General features: G+C 43.7%; 1 protein-coding gene across 1 annotated transcript in view; it reads right to left on the reverse strand.

The window, feature by feature from the left end:
- Positions 1 to 14,759, reverse strand: part of LOC123486030 (netrin-1-like) — a 54,266-nt gene extending 39,507 nt beyond the window's left edge. Inside the window, exons 1-2 of the mRNA XM_045217202.1 lie at positions 14,479 to 14,759; positions 13,131 to 14,196 (exon numbers count right to left, since the gene is read on the reverse strand). Of these exons, the coding sequence (XP_045073137.1) occupies positions 13,131 to 14,145 (1,015 nt within the window). The 5' untranslated portion in view covers positions 14,146 to 14,196; positions 14,479 to 14,759. The remainder of the gene's footprint in view (positions 1 to 13,130; positions 14,197 to 14,478) is intronic.
- Between the last annotated feature and the right edge of the window lie 4,709 nt (positions 14,760 to 19,468).

A 19,468-nucleotide genomic window follows, 5' to 3' on the forward strand; every position in this document is an offset into this window, starting at 1 on the left:
TCCACGCACAGAACCTACGGTGTGCGTCGCCAGCCCAGCCCGGCCTGTTCCTGCTCCACGCACAGAACCTACGGTGTGCGTCGCCAGCCCAGCCCGGCCTGTTCCTGCTCCACGCACAGAACCTACGGTGTGCGTCGCCAGCCCAGCCCGGCCTGTTCCTGCTCCACGCACAGAACCTACGGTGTGCGTCGCCAGCCCAGCCCGGCCTGTTCCTGCTCCACGCACAGAACCTACGGTGTGCGTCGCCAGCCCAGCCCGGCCTGTTCCTGCCACTCGCACCAAACCTACGGTGCGCGTCGCCAGCCCGACCCGGCCTGTTCCTGCCACTCGCACCAAACCTACGGTGCGCGTCGCCAGCCTGGTCCGGCCTGTTCCTGCCACCCGCACCAAGTCTACGGTGCGCGTCGCCAGCCCGACCCGGCCTGTTCCTGCCACTCGCACCAAACCTACGGTGCGCGTCGCCAGCCCGGTCCGGCCTGTTCCTTCTCCCCGCACTAGCCCTGAGATGCGTGTCCTCAGCCCGGTACCTCCAGTTCCGGCACCACGCACCAGGCCTACGGTGCGCCTCAGACGGCCAGAGTCTGCCGTCTGCCCAACGGGCGCCTGAACTGCCCGTCTGCCCAACGGCGCTTGAACTGCCCGTCTGCCCAACGGCGCCTGAACTGCCTGTCTGCCCAACGCCGTCTGAACTGTCCGTCTGCCAAGCGCTGCATGAACTGCCCGTCTGTACGGAGCCTGCAAAGCCGCCCGTCTGCCATGAGCCTTCAGAGCCGTCCGCCAGACCGGAGCCGCTAGAGCCTTCCGCCAGACAGGATCAGCCAGAGCCTTCCGCCAGACAGGATCAGCCAGAGCCTTCCGCCAGCCATGAGCAGCCAGATCCGTCAGCCGGCCATGAGCAGCCAGATCCGTCAGCCAGCCATGAGCAGCCAGATCCGTCGGCCAGCCATGAGCAGCCAGATCCGTCGGCCAGCCATGAGCAGCCAGATCCGTCAGCCAGCCATGAGCAGCCAGATCCGTCAGCCAGCCATGAGCAGCCAGATCCTTCAGCCAGCCATGAGCCGTCCAGCCAGGATCCGCCAGAGCCAGCCAGCCAGGATCCGCCATTGAGTCCGGTGCTGTCCCTTAGCCCGGTGCTGCCCCTTATCCTGGTGCTGCCCCTTAGTCCGGTACTGCCCCTTAGTCCGGTGCTGCCCCTTAGTCCGGTGCTGCCCCTTAGTCCGGTGCTGCCCTTTAGTCCGGTGCCGCCCCTTAATCCAGTGGGGTTTAGTTGGGGGGTGGTCATGTGGAGGAGGCTACGTAAGCGGGTAGTGACTTTGGTGGGGTGGGGACCACGGCCAGAGCCAGAACCACCGCCGAAGAGGTATGCCCACCCAGCCCTCCCTTGTTTAGCCTTATTGAGGCGCGGTCGCAGTCCGCGCCTTTAGGGGGGTACTGTCACGCTCTGGCTCCGGGACTTTGTGTGTTGAGCCAGGGTGTGTTCGTTTTCGTGGTGTTTTGTTTGGTTGGGTGGTTCTATGTGTTGTATTTCTTTGTTGGGTTCAATGACTCCCAATCGGAGGTAACGAGTGTCAGCTGTCGGCTCGTTATCTCTGATTGGGAGCCATATTTATCTGTATGTTTTCCTGTGGGTGTTGTGGGTTTTTGTTCCAGGTTCAGTCTTTGTCACTGTTGGACTTCACTATCGTCTTTTGTTTTGTATTTACGTGCTTTACTCATTAAAGTCATCATGTTCACTCAACGCGCTGCGTATTGGTCTGCTCCCTTTCAAGACGGTCGTGACACTTGTAGCCTCGCGTCTGCTTCATCTGACCACTTCCACATTGAGCGCATCACTGTTACTTCCTGTTTGAGCTTTTGTTTGTAAACAAAAAGCAGGAGAATGGAGTCATGGTCAGATTTGCCCAAGGGAGGATGAGGGAGGGCCTTGTATGCATTTCTGTGGGTAGAATAAAAGTGGTCTAGAAAGTAAACGCCCCTAGTGACTCAGGAGACGTGTTGGTAGAAGTGAGGTAGGACGGTTTTAAGTCTCCACGCGTTAAAATCTCAGCCCCCGAAAAACGCTGCATCTGGGTGAGCGTTTTCTTGTTTGCTTATGGGCCCATACATTTCGTTGAGTGCCAGAGTAGTGATGGCTTGTGGAGGGATGTAGACATCCATGATAACTATGGATGAGAACTCTCTCGGTAGATAAAAGGGTCTGCAGCTTACCATGAGGTATTCTATATCAGGTGAACAAAAGCTTGAGATTTCCTTCACACTTGAAGCAGCACACCAGTTGTTATTCATGAAAAAACACACTCCGCCTCCTTTCGACTTCCCCGAAGCCGTTGTACAATCCTGCCACTGCCTGGAGAATCCACCGAGTACTACGTGCATAGCGTCATCATCCAGCCACGTTTCAGTAAAACATATAATATTGCAGTTTTTCAAGTCTCTCTGATAAGAGACTCTAGAATGAAGCTCATCCACCTTATTATCGATTGACTGGACAGTTGCCAATAGAACTGAGGGGAGCGCCGTTCGGTTTTCTCTCCGCCTCGTCTCCCGCGTCTACGCCTGCAGCGTTTTGGTAGGCCATACTCTCTTAGACTCACTGAGTCACTCAACACTCTCAGTTGGGCCAATATGGAGAGAGAAGGGAACAGAAGAGAAGAAACAGAAGAAACAGAAGAAAAGAGAAGGCCTTGCTGGTTAACGCAAAGTCCCGTCATCCTCCGACCCAATTAGCTCCAGCTGCTGTGAGAGTGCTGAATGAGAAAGCGTGGGAGTCTGCTTTACATTAAGACGGTGACGTTTTAACACACCAAAATGATCAAAGCGGAACACGTGTTCCATGCCGCCAACCGCCAACCCGTTCTGGAGGCCGTGATGTGATGACTTCACACACGGTGATGGCGGACCATGCGATAAACCAGTGACAGTGGACGGACTTCAACCGATGAGTGGAAGCAAACACAGAGCCAAGGCGGAAATGCAATATTCTCCTTCTACACAACAATATGGCTTCCCACCAAACCGCCTCTCTAAACAGGGTCAAGGTTTAGTCTTTAGGAGAGTCAAAGCAGGAATGTGTACTCAAGCAAGCTACACACACACACACACACACACACACACACACACACACACACACACACACACACACACACATACCATCAGCAGTATCTGTGTTGCATTATGCATTTAACCCTAACCAGCAAAACAAAACAAAAAGGAAATGCAGGCTTTGCCCAAAGAAGCCTGAAATTCCTCAAAAATCTTCGACGGTAAGATTTCTGAATGCATTTTTGCTACTCTGTCAATCAAACACATCCCACAAGCCCTCAGCGTTGTGGAGTGAGCATTGCCAAAGGTTATGGAATGTATTGTAGCAACAATGTCTTTCCACAAGAGATGGTATAGATTGCCCATACTGTAATCATAGTATGTGATGTAGTGCCAGGAGCCTGTTGTCTGTTGCACATGGTATCAGTAGCCAATACTCTTCTTTCTTTCTTTCTTTCTTTCTTTCTCCCATTCTCTCTCTTTCATTTACTGACTTTATTGTCCTCGTGGGGGAAATTATTTTGTTGCAGTATCATGTACATGTTTAAAATGGTGTTTTCACACACATACACACACACACCCTCCCTCTCTAATCATAGTTTTCTGTGTTAACAGCCCCAGCATCTATTCTCCTCATCTGACATTCTCCTCCATATATAGTGTTTCCATTCAAAATATCCTGTCAAAATCTGTTATCTGGGTAAAGCTGGAATTCCGTCAAAGTGAAATTGCGTCTTGAACAGCCCTTTCACTTTGCATCAACCTGCTCCAAATTCCCCTTTAAAAAGACGTCTGGCCAAAGTAGACTTTAATGGCTTCAAGATCTTCAGTTCGTCAAGATTACAATAGAATATAACTCTTAATATGCATACATTTCACAAGGTTTCTTGAGTGAGTTATTGCAGTTCATATGAACTCAGTCTTTGGGAAATTAACCAGAATGGTCTCTGTGTGAATCATCAAAAACAGATAGTTCCTCATCTTGTTGTCATAGAGAGCGCGAGAAAGAGACAGAGAGATCCAACACAGGGGGCTCTGACTAGCACAGATTGACCCGCTCGCGTGTTGACCTTGCTGGGGGAAGAAGACCCAGGGGGGTCCCGGTCTTTGTGGGTATTTTGACTATGTATTTTTACCTAGTATGTACAGTCTATGCATTCAAGGACCTACAGTATGACCGTCCTGGACAGATGTGAATGTGGCCCTTACAGTACAGTGAAGTATGGATCCTCTAAAGGTCCAAGAAACCATCAAGCCATCAGGTTTCAATGTGTCTTTCCTTGCTACCAATGTAAAATGTCATCATGATCTTATTGTCAAAGTGATTGACGCAGTACAGTTAGCTACTGTATGGAATCCCTTACGTGCTAAGAGAGCACTCTCCCGGTAGAATGTTGTAATGAGATAATTGTCAAACAGATTTGATGGATTACTGTAACTCATCTGGTACTGATACTGAAACTGTCACAGACCACTGAATTCATTTTGTCTAAAGACTACGATGATCAAAAGAGATGCCTCAAACTCAAAGCAATCTGTATCAACCCCCTTTACAATCTATATCAACCCCCTTTACAATCTATATCAAACCCCTTTACAATCTGTATCAACCCCCTTTACAATCTATATCAACCCCCTTTACAATCTATATCAACCCCTTTTATAATCTATATCAACCCCTTTTATAATCTATATCAACCCCCTTTACAATCTATATCAACCCCCTTTACAATCTATATCAACCCCCTTTACAATCTATATCAACCCCCTTTACAACTATATCAACCTCCTTTACAATCTATATCAACCCCCTTTACAATCTATATCAACCCCTTTACAATTTATATCAACCCCCTTTACAATCTATATCAACCCCCTTTACAATCTATATCAACCCAGTTTATAATCTATATCAACCCCCTTTACAATCTATATCATCCCCCTTTACAATCTATATCAACCCCTTTTATAATATATATCAACCCCCTTTACAATCTATATCAACCCCCTTTACAATTTATATCAACCCCCTTTACAATCTATATCAACCCCCTTTACAATCTATATCAACCCCCGTTACAATCTATATCAACCCCCTTTACAATCTATATCAACCCCCTTTACAATCTATATCAACTCACTTTATAATCTATATCAACCCCCTTTACAATCTATATCAACCCCCTTTACAATTTATATCAACCCCCTTTACAATCTATATCAACCCCCTTTACAATCTATATCAACCCCCTTTACAATCTATATCAACCCCCTTTACAATCTATATCAACCCCCTTTACCATCTATATCAACCCCCTTTACAATCTATATCAACCCCCTTTACAAACTATATCAACCCCCTTTACAATCTATATCAACCCCCTTTACAAACTATATCAACCCCCTTTACAATCGATATCAACCCCCTTTACAATCTATATCAACCCCCTTTACAATCTATATCAACCTCCTTTACAATCTATATCAACCCCCTTCTCAATATATATCAACCCCTTTTACAATCTATATCAACCCCCTTTACAATCTATATCAACCCCTTTTATAATCTATATCAACCCCCTTTACAATCTATATCAACCCCCTTTACAACTATATCAACCTCCTTTACAATCTATATCAACCCCCTTTACAATCTATATCAACCCCCTTTACAATCTATATCAACCCCCTTTACAATCTATATCAACCCCCTTTACAGTCTATATCAACCCCCTTTACAATCTATATCAACCTCCTTTACAATCTATATCAACCCCCTTTACAATCTATATCAACTCCCTTTACAATCTATATCAACCCCCTTACAATCTATATCAACCCCCTTTACAATCTATCCCAACCCCCTTTACAGGAGAATTCAAAAACTAACCAAAGAGCACCCTTCATTTAGTCCCTCCCTCTCTCTCTCTCTGGCATACACATTTACTCAGGCCACCACTGCAGCAGCATTTGTGCACAGAGCCAGTAACCTCATATTTCAACACATTCTCCCATTAGTTCCACGCTGCGCCCAGCAGAGTAGTAGTGGATGGTAACACACTACTAGGTTTAAACAAGATACAGATGGGCCTATACTGCAGCCTGGCCTGCCCCAGCTTGTCCTGCCAGCCATCAGGTTGAATTTGCTGTGGCCCCGCTGCAATGGTCCTGGACACCCTGCTGGAAACAGCCCTAGCCCACCCCTCTTTTCCCGTCCCTGCCACCAATGCAACAGAATCCTTTGTGGGCCCCCGGCCAGCACAGACGCAGGCGGGAGGTCTGGGCGTCCTCAGAAACCTAACCTGTGGCTTCTCACTGTGGAGGAGGTTTTACGATTTACAGTTATCTGTTTGGCTGTCTGTTTTGGCTGACTGTTTTGGCTGTCTGCTTCTGTGGCTGGTTTCAAGAATCAAAGTTATGGTCACAATTGAGTTTGATGGGTTTTGTGTGTGTGACGTTGCAGGCATGCATACCATATGTAACTGCATGCATATGCTAAACTTAAACAGTGGCTGAGCAAGGTGCAAGGCTGTGCATAGCTAGTTAGTTATATAGTTAACCAAAAGTAGGAGTCATCAGAGTGCGTCCTACTCCAGACTCTGAATAACGTGTTATGCAGTGGTTTAAAAAACAAGTCGTAAAACAGTGATAACACTTTGTAGGAAGGAGGTCCTCATTGCGTGAGGGAGGCCATTCACCTGTTTGAACTACCGGCACGGGGGTCGGGATTCTTCAGGGGGGAAGGGAGGGGAATACGCCACGGTGCAAAGTGCAAACTACTTTGACACTCTTTTCGCACCTCTGTTTCTCACTCCTTTAGTCTGCCTGGCGTTGTCGGGTGGTGAGTGTCGGGATGGTCAATGCGTTTGACGGTCGGCGGTTGCCCTTTGAAGATTAAGCTCGGCGGTTCATAAAGGATGGAGGTCCTTTGGTGGCAGCTCAAACATTAACCAGACCACAGCTCGGTCATCATGCCTCATCATGGTGTCATTGTTAATAACTATTGCTGTTTTACTCAGTTTTAGAAGCCCCTACATGAAATGAAAGGTCTGAAAAGCCAACACAATACAGTATACTCTCTTTTGTAGTGTTGCTTTGTTTTTCCATTAAATCTTATCTGCAGGATCCCATATGAACATAAAGACTAGTCTATTACATTTTGACAATCTAACCGACATTCCCAAAATGCTTAACTTTATTGTAGTTAACCATTTTCCATTTCCAAAAACATGAATTAGTTATTTAAGGTGAGAACGTTTTAATTACTGACATATCATCATGCCATTGTTGATCTTTCTTCCGTCAATGGAACTAGGGAAGATTCTATCAAAAAGACATCTCAGCAAAACACTGTTTCCTCTAAGCAAGTGGTTAGAGCATTTAAGCCCAATTACCTGAAGGTGCGTCAAATCTCAATTTCAATCCACCACCACAGTCATCTTCGCCTGTCAATTAAACTGTTCAGAATAACACCTGGGAGCGTATTTATTTGACGTAATCAGGCGAGACAACCGGCAGGTCTGCTCAAATCGGCCAGATGATGTTGCGGTTTGAGGCTGGATAAATGAAGTTATCTACGGGGGGGGGAAATGTTTCTCGGGGGGATGGGGGGGAAGTCCATGGAGATTTGGACGGGGCTTGAGGCGATGTCTGTGCCAAGTCACTGATATGCTATCTCTGTGCCAACAAAATTCTAGAACTGAGGGAAGGGCCCTCCCCCTCCCCGCCCCCTCCACCCACTCTATGAACAAGTAGAAAAACTACCGTGAAGTGGTTCTCAAGAAAAGATAAAGCCTGTTTCATCAAAAAAGTCTCTCCTGTCCCCAAAAGCCCCTGGATATGTCACTCTCTCCTGTCCCTTTGTCTTTCTGTTTCCATCTCTCTTTCTCTATATCTTCCCCCTCTCTCTCTCTCTCTCATTTATAGTCTCTATTGTAGTCTCCCTCAATCTCTTTACTTTTCACTGTGCTGCAGCAGTACCCGTCCCTTCATTCTGCATGCCTCCAAGCATTCTTCTTAATCTCTCTGAATTATTCAAGACCCCTTTTCTCAACACTTTCAAGCTATGGAACCAGAAGCTAATAAAACAGGACAAACTCAGTCAGAAAATGCAGTGGAACAGTCTTGCATTTCATTTTCTGTATCTGAAAGACCTTCCTCCTAAAGTGATCGTCTTAGGGGTCTAACACATTTTCCTCATTACCATGAGCGGAATTGGCGTCTCCTTCATTCTCCTTCAGATGCTGTAGTTTCACTCTGAGTTGATAGAGTTCTTAAGTAAGAGGAAGGGAATCTATTTGATTAAATTGGGACAATTGGGTAGTTGAGCATCCTTGCTGACCCCGACCGAATTCGACACGATGAGACAGTCGTGATGAGACAGTCTATCCATCCGGCCATGTCTGTCAGGCCGAGACTGGTCACACCTGAATTGATATTGAACCCACGATTCTTCCTCCTCCATGCCTCCATTCTGAAACTCATTGCATTAGATTACAAAGACGGTCTCCCCTGTGGCCTGTGAGAATCAATATCCCAAATGGACCTGGAAGTGCACTCAGAAGTGCATGAAAGTCCTTTAAGACTCAGACGGACTAATCAGCAAAGTGCACATCAAGGAGGGAAGACGACATGCAACCTGTTTCAATGCGTTTTGTTTTTGTAAGACCAATTGCATTATAATCACTCCACAAATGCAAAGCTATTTGTAGTGGAATGCCTAGACCTTTATATAGATATGATAACCAATATCCAGGTTCAGTCAAAGACAGAGCAAGTAGCAAGATTCAAGGACTTGGACAAAGATAATCATCCAGAGAGAGATCCTGACAGACTAACTGCATGGGCTTAGGCTGTACGTATTTCTTTTTCTCAGCCATTGGCTCTTTGGACCATGATAAAAACAAGTGCCTATCATTATCTCTATAATAAAATGTAAGTACCTATCCCTATGTTGTGTTTCACACACCATAGAAGAAGATGCTGGTCTTGATGACGTTTCCTTTCCCCACCTGGTATCACTTTTGAATTCTACACTAGATAAACTCTGTAACTGAGAACATGTTATGACTGCAGAGGATCCAGAGAGAGTTGGAATCTTTCAATTTACTGACTGTCAAATAGTGCTGGAACTGTTCAATATTTCAGCACATCCAGACAAGCAGCTCATAGCAAAGCTTATCGTACAGTACAGTACATCTCGCTTTGACATCACTCCTCTGCTACTGAAGCTGTGTTCTGTTCTAGTCATATCTTTATGCTACAATTACTGATTGCAGTGGAGGCTGCTGAGGGGAGGACGGCTCATAATAATGGCTGGAATGGAGTTAATGGAATGGTATCAAACACATGGAAACCATGGAAACAATGTGTTTGTTACCGTTCCATTAATTCCGCTCCAGCCATTACCACGAGCCCGTCCTCCCCAATTAAGGTTCCACCAACCTCTTGTGACTAATTGCTATTACAGGTGGTAACAGACAACAGCACTATACCACACACACACACACACACACACACACTGCTCCAACTCCACCTCATCCTACCCCACCCCACCCTCTCAAAAACCCTAGGAGCCTGCCTTCACACAGAGGTGTCAGGCAGACCATTCTTCTCCCTGTTTGAGAGATGAGGCGGTGTTTGCTTCAGCAGAAGGTGTGCGACCCCAGCACCCCTCCGCACCTCGCTCTTCATTTCCACGCCTTGTCTGACGGTGTAGGCGGCCCGCAGCACAAACAGCCCAGAGGAATGTGTTTCTACAGGGTGTGTGTGTGTATGTGTGTGTGCGTGTGTGTGTGTGTGTGTGTGTGTGTGTGTGTGTGTGTGTGTGTGTGTGTGTGTGTGTGTGCTGACAGAATGATGGATACAGTGAGTGATACTCCTTTGTGGACCCGTGCGAGACACACACATGACACACACACGACACACACACATCCTGGTCCGGTAAAAAGAAAGTGTCAAGGATACTGGGGATAGCGGGGGAACAATTCATTCTTCATTCCTATAGCGGCGGGGTTGTGTCTAAACAAGTCTGTTTGCTTTTCCAGGATGGGAGCCCTGGCGAACCAAAGAGGAAGGCACAGACTTCCTTTCCTCCTCACAGAAACCGCCACTGACAATCACTTATTCATTTGTATTCATTTGTCACTTTGTGTTTCACCTATTTGGTCAACTTAATTTAATCATTGTCACTCTGTGTTTCTCATAGTTGGCCAACTAGTATAAATCTTGGATTTGACGGCAGGGCTTAGAAATGTAGCCTGTAATATGGAGGGCTGCGATCGGGATATTTTGAGAGTGATATATTATCAGATTCAGAGCCCTCTTAATTGTGGTAACACATCACAGTTTTATACACAACTGGGGTGACTGTCTCCAAAGTGTATTCGTAGCCAGTCACTATAGTAAGAGCGTAGATATTTCCACAAGGCTCAAGCCTGTTTATCTGCCGTAGAGAACCACTCTGAGCTGTGGCAATGGAAACAAACAGCAAACGAAACCCTTTTAAACACCTGCTATGTGTCAAAACAGTCGACATGTGCCATGGATGACTGTCAAACAATCCAGCTCCACTTTCCCCCGACAACAGTCAAATAGACATAAAGACAAAAGGGGAGTTTGACTCAGTTCCTGTTACTACAGGTCGACTGTAGGGCTCTCTGATGCAAACAATATGGGGTTGAATGAGGAGCCTCCTCACACCATGATAATTAATGTGTGCCATGCAATCGCAAATCCAATCTAGAGTGGGTTACAGAGAGAAGTCGAGGTTTATCCACCTTCATCATCATCCTCATCTTTTCCATCAGCATTGTCTCTTGAGACACACAGGCCTATTTGCATCCACATTGCATGCCCTAAGAGATGCCCTTGCATGCTCTGAGTCTTGAACTATTATTATAAATGTTGGGTATACAATGCCAATGAAACACTGCACATTTGCAGAGTTGATATAAAGTACTGACACATACATTATGCAGCAATGCAGTTGATGAAGTCATTCGGGTACTATGGGCTGGGGAACCATCCTCCACTAGGCCTACCTTTCATGTTAACCTTGAAAGCATGCATGTATAGGGCAGTTACTTGGCTTATAAGGGGTGAGATATTTAACAAGGAATCAATTCTCTTCGCCTACATCAACAATACATAATCACAACTTTTAACCACGATCATCATGATAAAATCGTATACAATATTTGCTAGACAGTCAAAACACAGCCAAGTCAATATCAGACTACAATTTTCCAATAATTAATTATCCTTTATCTAAAGTAGGAGCACTCACATTCTCACCAAGCTCCTGCATGATCTCTCTCTCCTCATCTATGCATGAATACATATTATCTTTAAGTGGTTCATAGGCATATCTGGCAATAAAAAGTACTACCATATCTTTGATCCTGCTGCGGCATTGTCCCTATCTCTATAGCAGCTGATGTATCCTCGCTATTGGAAACAGTGTACTGAATGAATTCAATGAAAGCCACAAAACACAGCCAAGTGGCCGCATTTTGTCCGATGTGATAGCTTCCTCCATGTGCTTTATTTGCCTTCATGGGGACAGATGGGAAAGCATACATCTAAAAGGGCCGGTTCATTGAAGATAGGAATCCATATCTACTACGGTTACTTTTCTTCTTGTAGGCCTAAAGTGTTCACATTCATAAACTATGCCCGATGATATCGTTGAAGACCAGCACATAATAAAAAGCTAATAATATGAATACTAATAATAGCCTATTAATAATATTTAGAATGATTACAATAGTAATGATAACGTGTTATGGTTGTAATTAATAATGATTGCCTAATAATATCACATTTATTTGAGTATTAAGGCTTAATAGGTGGATTAACATTTTGCAAATTGTTTCCAAGGAAGGCAAATTCCTATTTTATTGTTTTAAAAAATTGCAATACATTTGATATAATAACAATAATAATAATCATAATCATAATGGTTTCGGGTTGAAATAAGGATTTTTTTCAATATACTTTTTTAAAATCGTTTTATGATACATCAATTAACGTAATTTAGACCTATAATTAACTTTGATTCAAACGACAATTAAATGGGCAGAGAAGACTGTGTTCAATTACTGTGGTGGGGCAGTTTAAATGCTCTTTAAATAAATTACAGTGCGTCGCTTTATTGCAGTGATGAAGTTGGAACTGTACATCAATTTGCCCCATGAGAAACATTTCAATGCGGTGCATGATTAGACATTGTGATGTGGCGGTCTTTCTGAAGTGGGTGGTTGTTATAAACCTCCATTTGAGCTATGGCGGTAACGGCCTTTAAGGTTTTCAAATTGAGAACTCATTGCATGTGACTTTTTATGTGCATGGACGCGCGACATAATTTCATTAAAATAGTGCATTTTGTGTTGGGCCTAACAGTGGTTTTGATTTATCCTTAATTCAGACCTCTATAACAACCGTACAGCCTTGTTTTTGATAGCCTACATTTTCAAATCACATCAGTATCATGTTTTAATGAAAGCATGGACTATTAATACAGCGTGGGCTGATCAGACAAAAATTGACATAGCCTAATAAAATGCTTACAACTATAAAAATTAATTTCGAGACTAAATTATAATAACAATAATAATGATCATTATAATAACATTTTAATACTAATAAGGATTTTTAATTGTTTTCCATAACTATATAAACTACAACAAAGGATAGGCAATTTTTCCTCGAGCCTTGGAGTTGGAAACCTAAATTACACAGAAGGTTTTGTAAAATTGTGTGAACTTGATGGGGCGTAAAATGATGTGCTACAATCCCATTTCTAATTCATGACAATACAAATAACTCTTATGGTATTTCGACAACTTTCATCCAGAGAAAATAATAGGCCTATCTGAATCTTTGTTTTTCACCAGAATTGACAAAGATTACCAAACTTAAAAACAGCCAAATCACTCATGACTGTCCAAACAAGAGTCACCAAATAATTCAATTTATGCCAAAGGTATTTTTGCTTGTGATACAGACATTGTGTGGAGAGGAAACTGCTGCAGTGTTTAAAGATAATTTGGATGATTTTTTAAGACAAATATAATGTTTTGACTTACCGACACATTCGTTGGCTTCTCTAGCTGTTGCGCGTTGCCACGGCCGATCATAATGGAAAGGCTTGCACCTGTCGCACTCCGGTCCCGCGGTATTATGTTTGCACTCACAAACAAGGTTTCCATCCCTGTCTTTTACGCACCGCGAAGCGTGGCCATTGCATTTGCATCGACCGCCAACTTGCAGATCGGACACCGCATAGAAATAAGAGTCCCGGGATAGCTCCGAGTCATCCTCGTTCTCATCACCGAAAGTGTGTAATCGGCTGAACGTCACCTTGATATCCGTGGCGGTGACCCAGTCCTGGAGCACTGGCGAGTTGTCGAAGTCGTGCGCCGACGGTCTGCCGTCCAGAGTGCTGAAGGCAATGAGACCGCCGGATAGAGGGTGCATGTCCGTGTGGGAGTCCGTGCATATCGCCTCTTGTTCGTTCTGTTTGGTAATGGTGGCCTTGCTCGGTTTGGAGTACATCTTCCTGCACTGGGCGGAATAGAATTGGAAAGGTACCCAAGATTTGCCGTAGTCCATAGACTTGAAGATAGCCATAGATTCGGGTCGAGGTGAGCAGAACTGCAGGCTTACGTAGGTGACTTCGAATTTCTTGCCCAGTGACAGTGTTATGGTGACGTTTTGGGGGTATTGGATGTAATTTTCCGATTGCCAACATGTGAGGTTATGGGGGTTGTTGAGATCCGTTAGATATGCCGGTGGGTGATACTTTTTAGGGTCCGAGGCATCGCAAGTATGGCAGTTCCTATTTCTCTCGTCGCCCTTCTCAGTTACCAAGCAGTACCTACCCGGGGTCTTACCACAGGTGCTGGAAGTGCGGACTTCCTTCCCGAAAGCGGAGTTCACAAAATCGGGGATGCATCTCCTTGGGTTACCGTTCTCGTCGTAGCAAGGGTCCGGGGGAGATGTTTGCGCTGCGAACATGCTCATCCCGTAGCCACCGAGCACCCCCTCGACCACAAAGGAAACGGTCAAGACAGTGACCACGGTATCCAAAATCCTTAGCATTGTATTCCTAGTTCTTCAGTGTCTCTTGCGCTGAAAAACGCCAGCCGTTCCCTGAAAAGACAGATAAGAAATGACACTTTTGCATGATGTCCAAAAGAGCACTGCAGATGTAAAGCTATGAATTAGAATAGAAAAGCAACACCTCAATTGATATTTGAATTTACCATGCACATAGATCGAATAACATTTTCATAAAGATTACCATCACATGAATAGCCTACATAAAACATAATTTGAACCGTTATTAATATGAACACACTGTCAGGAGAAATGTATCGATTTATAACATTAGCCTATCATAATGCACCTATTAAGTGAAATAAATCGGCTTACGAGGTTAAGAAATCTCCACATATGACACTATTCCTCGGAATAATAATTCAACTAGACAGAAAAGTCATTCAAATATCAGCAGGCTCGCTCTCTCTGTCGGGTGCCTGTCCTGTCACAAGCGCGAGCTGTTGTGTTCTTGTTTGTTTTATTTGGAATCTCCGGGAGCAAAATATCTACACGCGTCTAGATGTAAGAACCGCTACTCTCCCTGTGTCTGTTTCACTCCCTGTGTGCCGGTCTTTCTCATTCACTCACTCCCTCTCTCACTCCCTCCCTCTAACCTTCTATCTCTGTCTGCCGCACTGACTGTATAGAAAGTGAAGGACGATTGGAGAGCTTGAGGTCATCTTGAGGAGTGACACTCGCGCATAAAAGGAGTGAACAACGACATCCACTGGTAGTTTATCGATGACAAGAACAACAAACTGATCAAGGTTATCTGATTATCACGTAGATTACATAATCCAAGGCTTCCATATTGAAGTTGTTTTCATATTTCTTATCGAAATGGCAGCTTGTATTTCATCATGAATATTTACTTTGTCACATTAGCCTTTTATTAGGTTAATATATATGTTTTTTAATCTATTTATTATTATTACTAATGCTATTATTCTTTCTGGGGAATTATGGTGCATTTGTACTTCATAATTTAGACTGTGACCCAGATTCACTTGTTAATTAACAGTTATTAAGCACATTTTACGCATCCTTGATGGGTTTTTTCCCCATTCAGTAGCCCTATCAGTTTTCCAAAAAGTTTAAATTATCAAACCTTCATAGAAACGAAGTGCAAAGTACAAACAAGTCTGTCCTATTCTATAATATTACAAGGCTTCTGTGCATATTTTATGAACTGCTCAAGACCACTATAAAATATGCCTATTTCGATATTTCTGACTTGACCATTTTTGAAGAGAAAAAGCAGTGGAGACCATACATATTCTATTTCGTGTAATGCTTCCACAGCCTATTCATTGGGGATTACATGGAGCGCAAAATGGCTATAATACACTATATATACAAAAGTATGTGGATACCCCTTCACATTTTTACATTTTACATTTTAGTCATTTAGCAGACGCTCTTATCCAGAGCGACTTACAGTTAGTGAGTGCATACATATTTTATTTTTTTCAAATCCAAATGAGTGGATTCGGCTATTTCAGCCATACCCGTTGCTGACAGGTGTATACAATCGAGCACACAGCCATGCAATCTCCATTTACAAACATTGGCAGTAGAATGGCCTTACAGAAGAGCTCAGTGACTTTCAACGTGGCACCGTCATAGGATGCAACCTTTCCAACAAGTCAGTTCCTCACATTTCTGCCCTGTTAGAGCTGCCCTGGTCAACTGTAAGTGCTGTTATTGTGAAGTGGAAACCTCTAGGCGCAACAATGGCTCAGCGGTGAAGTGGTAGACCGCACAAGCGTAGCACGTAAAAATAGTCTGTCCTGGGTTGCAACACTCACTACCGAGTTTCAAACTGCCTCTGGAAGCAACATCAGCACAATAACTGTTCATTGGCTGCTTCATGAAATGGGTTTCCATGGCCAAGCAGCTGCACACAAGCCAAAGATCATCATGCGCAATGCCAAGTGTCGGCTGGAGTGGTGTAAAGCTTGCGGCCATTGGACTCTGGAGCAGTGGAAACGTGTTCTCTGGAGTGATGAATCCAGCTTCACCATCTGGAAGTCTGATGGATGAAACTGGGTTTGGCAGATGCCAGGAGAATGCTACCTGCTCGAATGCATAGTGCCAACTGTAAAATGTGGTGGAGGAATAATGGTCTGGGGCTGTTTTTCCATGGTTAGTTACAATGAAGGGAAATCTTAAGGCTACAGCATACAATTACATTCTAGACGATTCTGTGCTTCCAACTTTGTGGCAACAGTTTGGGAAGGCCGTTTCCTGTTTCAGCATGACAATGCCCAGTGCACAAAGTGAGGTCCATACAGAAATGGTTTGTTCTACATTGGTGTGGAAGAACTTGACTGGCCTGCACAAAGCCTTGACCTCAACCACATTGAACACCTTTGGGATAAATTGGAACGCCGACTGTGAGCCAGGCCTAATCGCCCAACATCAGTGCCCGACCTCACTAATGCTCTTGTGGCTGAATGGAAGCAAGTCCCCACAGCAATGTTCCAACATCTAGTGGAAAGCCTTCCCAGGAGAGTGGAGGCTGTAATAGCAGCAAATGGGGGACCAACTCCATGTTAATGCCCATGATTTTGGAATGAGATGTTCAACGAGCAGGTGTCCACATACTTTTGGTCATGTAGTGTATGATTGACTGGCTCTCTGAACATGCAATACAAACCATCCTTCACATTCCATTGCAGCTTGACCTTCTTCGATGTGTCACATACCTGGCTTTCGCACGCGCATTACCCACGGGGTGCTCGAGGACTAGAAATAGGCCCTGCAGTGTAGGCCTGCTCTATTGCCAGAATAGTGTGTTAAAATCGACAAAGTTCTAGATGGTTGGGTGTATAACGCAAACGTCTAGCAACCCAAAGTTGCCTCATCATTGACAACTTTAGCATTTTAGCTTATTAGAAACTTTTCAAATACTTACTACTTTTTAGCTACTTTGCAACTACTTAGCATGTTAGCTAACCCTTCCCCCAACCCTAACCTTAAACCTTTTAGCTAACCCTTCCCCTAACCCTAACCTTAACCCTTTAACCTAACTCCTAAACTTAACCCTAACACCTAACCATAAATCCTATCCTAGCTAACGTTAGCAAGCTAGCTTACGTTAGCCACCTAGCCACCTAGCTAGAATTTGTAACATACTGTATCATACATTTTGCAAATTTGTAACATACTGTACGTTTTGCAACTGCGTAACATATTGTACGTTTGCAAATTCATAACATGTCAAACGTTTTGCAAATTCGTAACATATTGTACGTTTTGCAAATTCGTGACATATAATACAAATTGTAATTTGTAACATATCATACGAAATGGGTGATGGACATCCACAAATTAATACATACCATACGAAACGTAACAAATCATACTAAATGGAGTGTCTCGGATTTACATACAGAATAATACAGTTTGCAGCTAAAGATGATGTGCAGGAGCTTGCAGGGATTTGTAGTCTTGCATGATGTCTACTTTGATGCTAAAAAACATTTTCAAATCTGAGAGTAAATAGAGCCGAATATATTGATAAAAGTTACCTTGTCCGAGAGACATTTACATGGTTATCAAAACGTCATGCCAGGGTAAGCCTATACAAAACACTGTCCTTATTTGAAGTGCTTCTGAAATTCCCTATTGGAAAAATGAATGGTGGAAAAATGATTGGAACCATTTCCCTGTTTGACCGCTAGGTTTTATGGGTATTATGACACCTTCACTGTGGGGCTCTATATCTTGGGTCATGGGTCACGTGTGTAGGCACACAGGTGACCAGGAAGTGGGAATGCACAGGTATGGAGAGCATACATTTCACCGTTTACACCTTGGAACTGTGATTTCGCCTACGCTAATAGGCCTGTATGTAATGCTTTCAGTGTATTTATCTTTGCTGCTAATAAATGGGCAAAAGACTCAACCAAAGATTACATCTGGAAAGTGCTTTGTTTGGCATGCGTTGATGGACATTTGCAAACACCTATGCTAGAGTGGCTGTCAGGAATGTTTAACTAGGTTGCCAGTACAATAACATCAGCAGCATTTTTTTGTTGTTTATTCCATTTATCTCTTCAGATGGCTGTGGAGAGGGAAGTTGATGTTCTGCATTGTTTATCAAGCACCTGTAGCACGTTGATATCCTGAGGCTGTGGAAAGAGCGTCATCTTGTGGGAACAGGATGGAACTTGGTAAGTTTGTTCCAAATCATCGTCAACAACAAAAATGCACCCACCATGACCTGTAAAACCAGTCTGACTTAAAACGTTGAGACAATGTAGTACTGTTTATCCAACATTGACCAATATTAATCTGGCACCTTTTGATATTCTGTGGAGAAGTCAAAAAACGAAGGAAGTTTCATGATAACCCACATCAATGTCCTCACCACTGCTGTAGTCTAATGACTTCATAACAGGAGGTGGCAGTGTTTCACCACTGTTGTTGTAGGTTGGCTACTCTGACTGGCTACTGTACTTAGTGGGGTCTATTCAATCTCATTGGCATGATGGCATCTGTGCAATAGTGGAGAGCCATCTTTATTATTAGACTGGGCCTCTTCTCCCAATATCTCATATGCACATTTAAAGCCAGTTTAAATTATATCATTTTCACCTTTGACCTTTCTAGAGCTATTATAGTAATCATAGACTTCAGACTTCCAGAGTAGGGCCTATATAAAAAAATATGATAAGAATAAAGTAATCCATCCCAAGCCCAGAGCAATACTGGAAATACTCATGAAATACTCATGAAATACTCATGCTCACGTTCCCCTTCATTGTGAACCTCATGAATTTACTGTTTATTTACTGGGTCCTGTTCCCTCTCAGAGAGAGGGGGAGAGAGAGGGTGGATTTACCGTAACACATGAAATGCAAATCACAGTCAAAGTGGCTTCAGGGGAAGTAGGGAGACTAAGTGCTGCTCTGAGTGAGAAGAAAACAGCTGAGTGGGCGGAGAGAATTACAGAACTGCTGAATTGGACCTGGAACAATGGCTGTCCCAATGAGCCCAGATGCATTTTTCATTTCAAAATAGGCTTGTTGTTATTTAGATAGTGAACTTTAGGAAGTCATTTTAAAACTAAAAGTACTTGTTTTTTCTATTAGTTTCCTTTTATTATTCATCACAATTCAGAGTTCAATTGTCCTCTGTCATGTGAACTAACTTGAACTTGGACAAACTCTCAAGTGTATTTTCTCTCAAGTGAATCGGGTAGTGATATGTGAAAACTACCTTTGCAAAGACGAGGCAAAATACTATTTGGATTAGTAATAAATATAGTTAAAGCCCAACATTCAAAACAATGAAACACGTGTTTATCCATGAAAAT

Source organism: Coregonus clupeaformis, unplaced genomic scaffold (assembly GCF_020615455.1).
Source record: "Coregonus clupeaformis isolate EN_2021a unplaced genomic scaffold, ASM2061545v1 scaf0963, whole genome shotgun sequence".
In the NCBI taxonomy this organism is placed as follows: domain Eukaryota; kingdom Metazoa; phylum Chordata; class Actinopteri; order Salmoniformes; family Salmonidae; genus Coregonus; species Coregonus clupeaformis.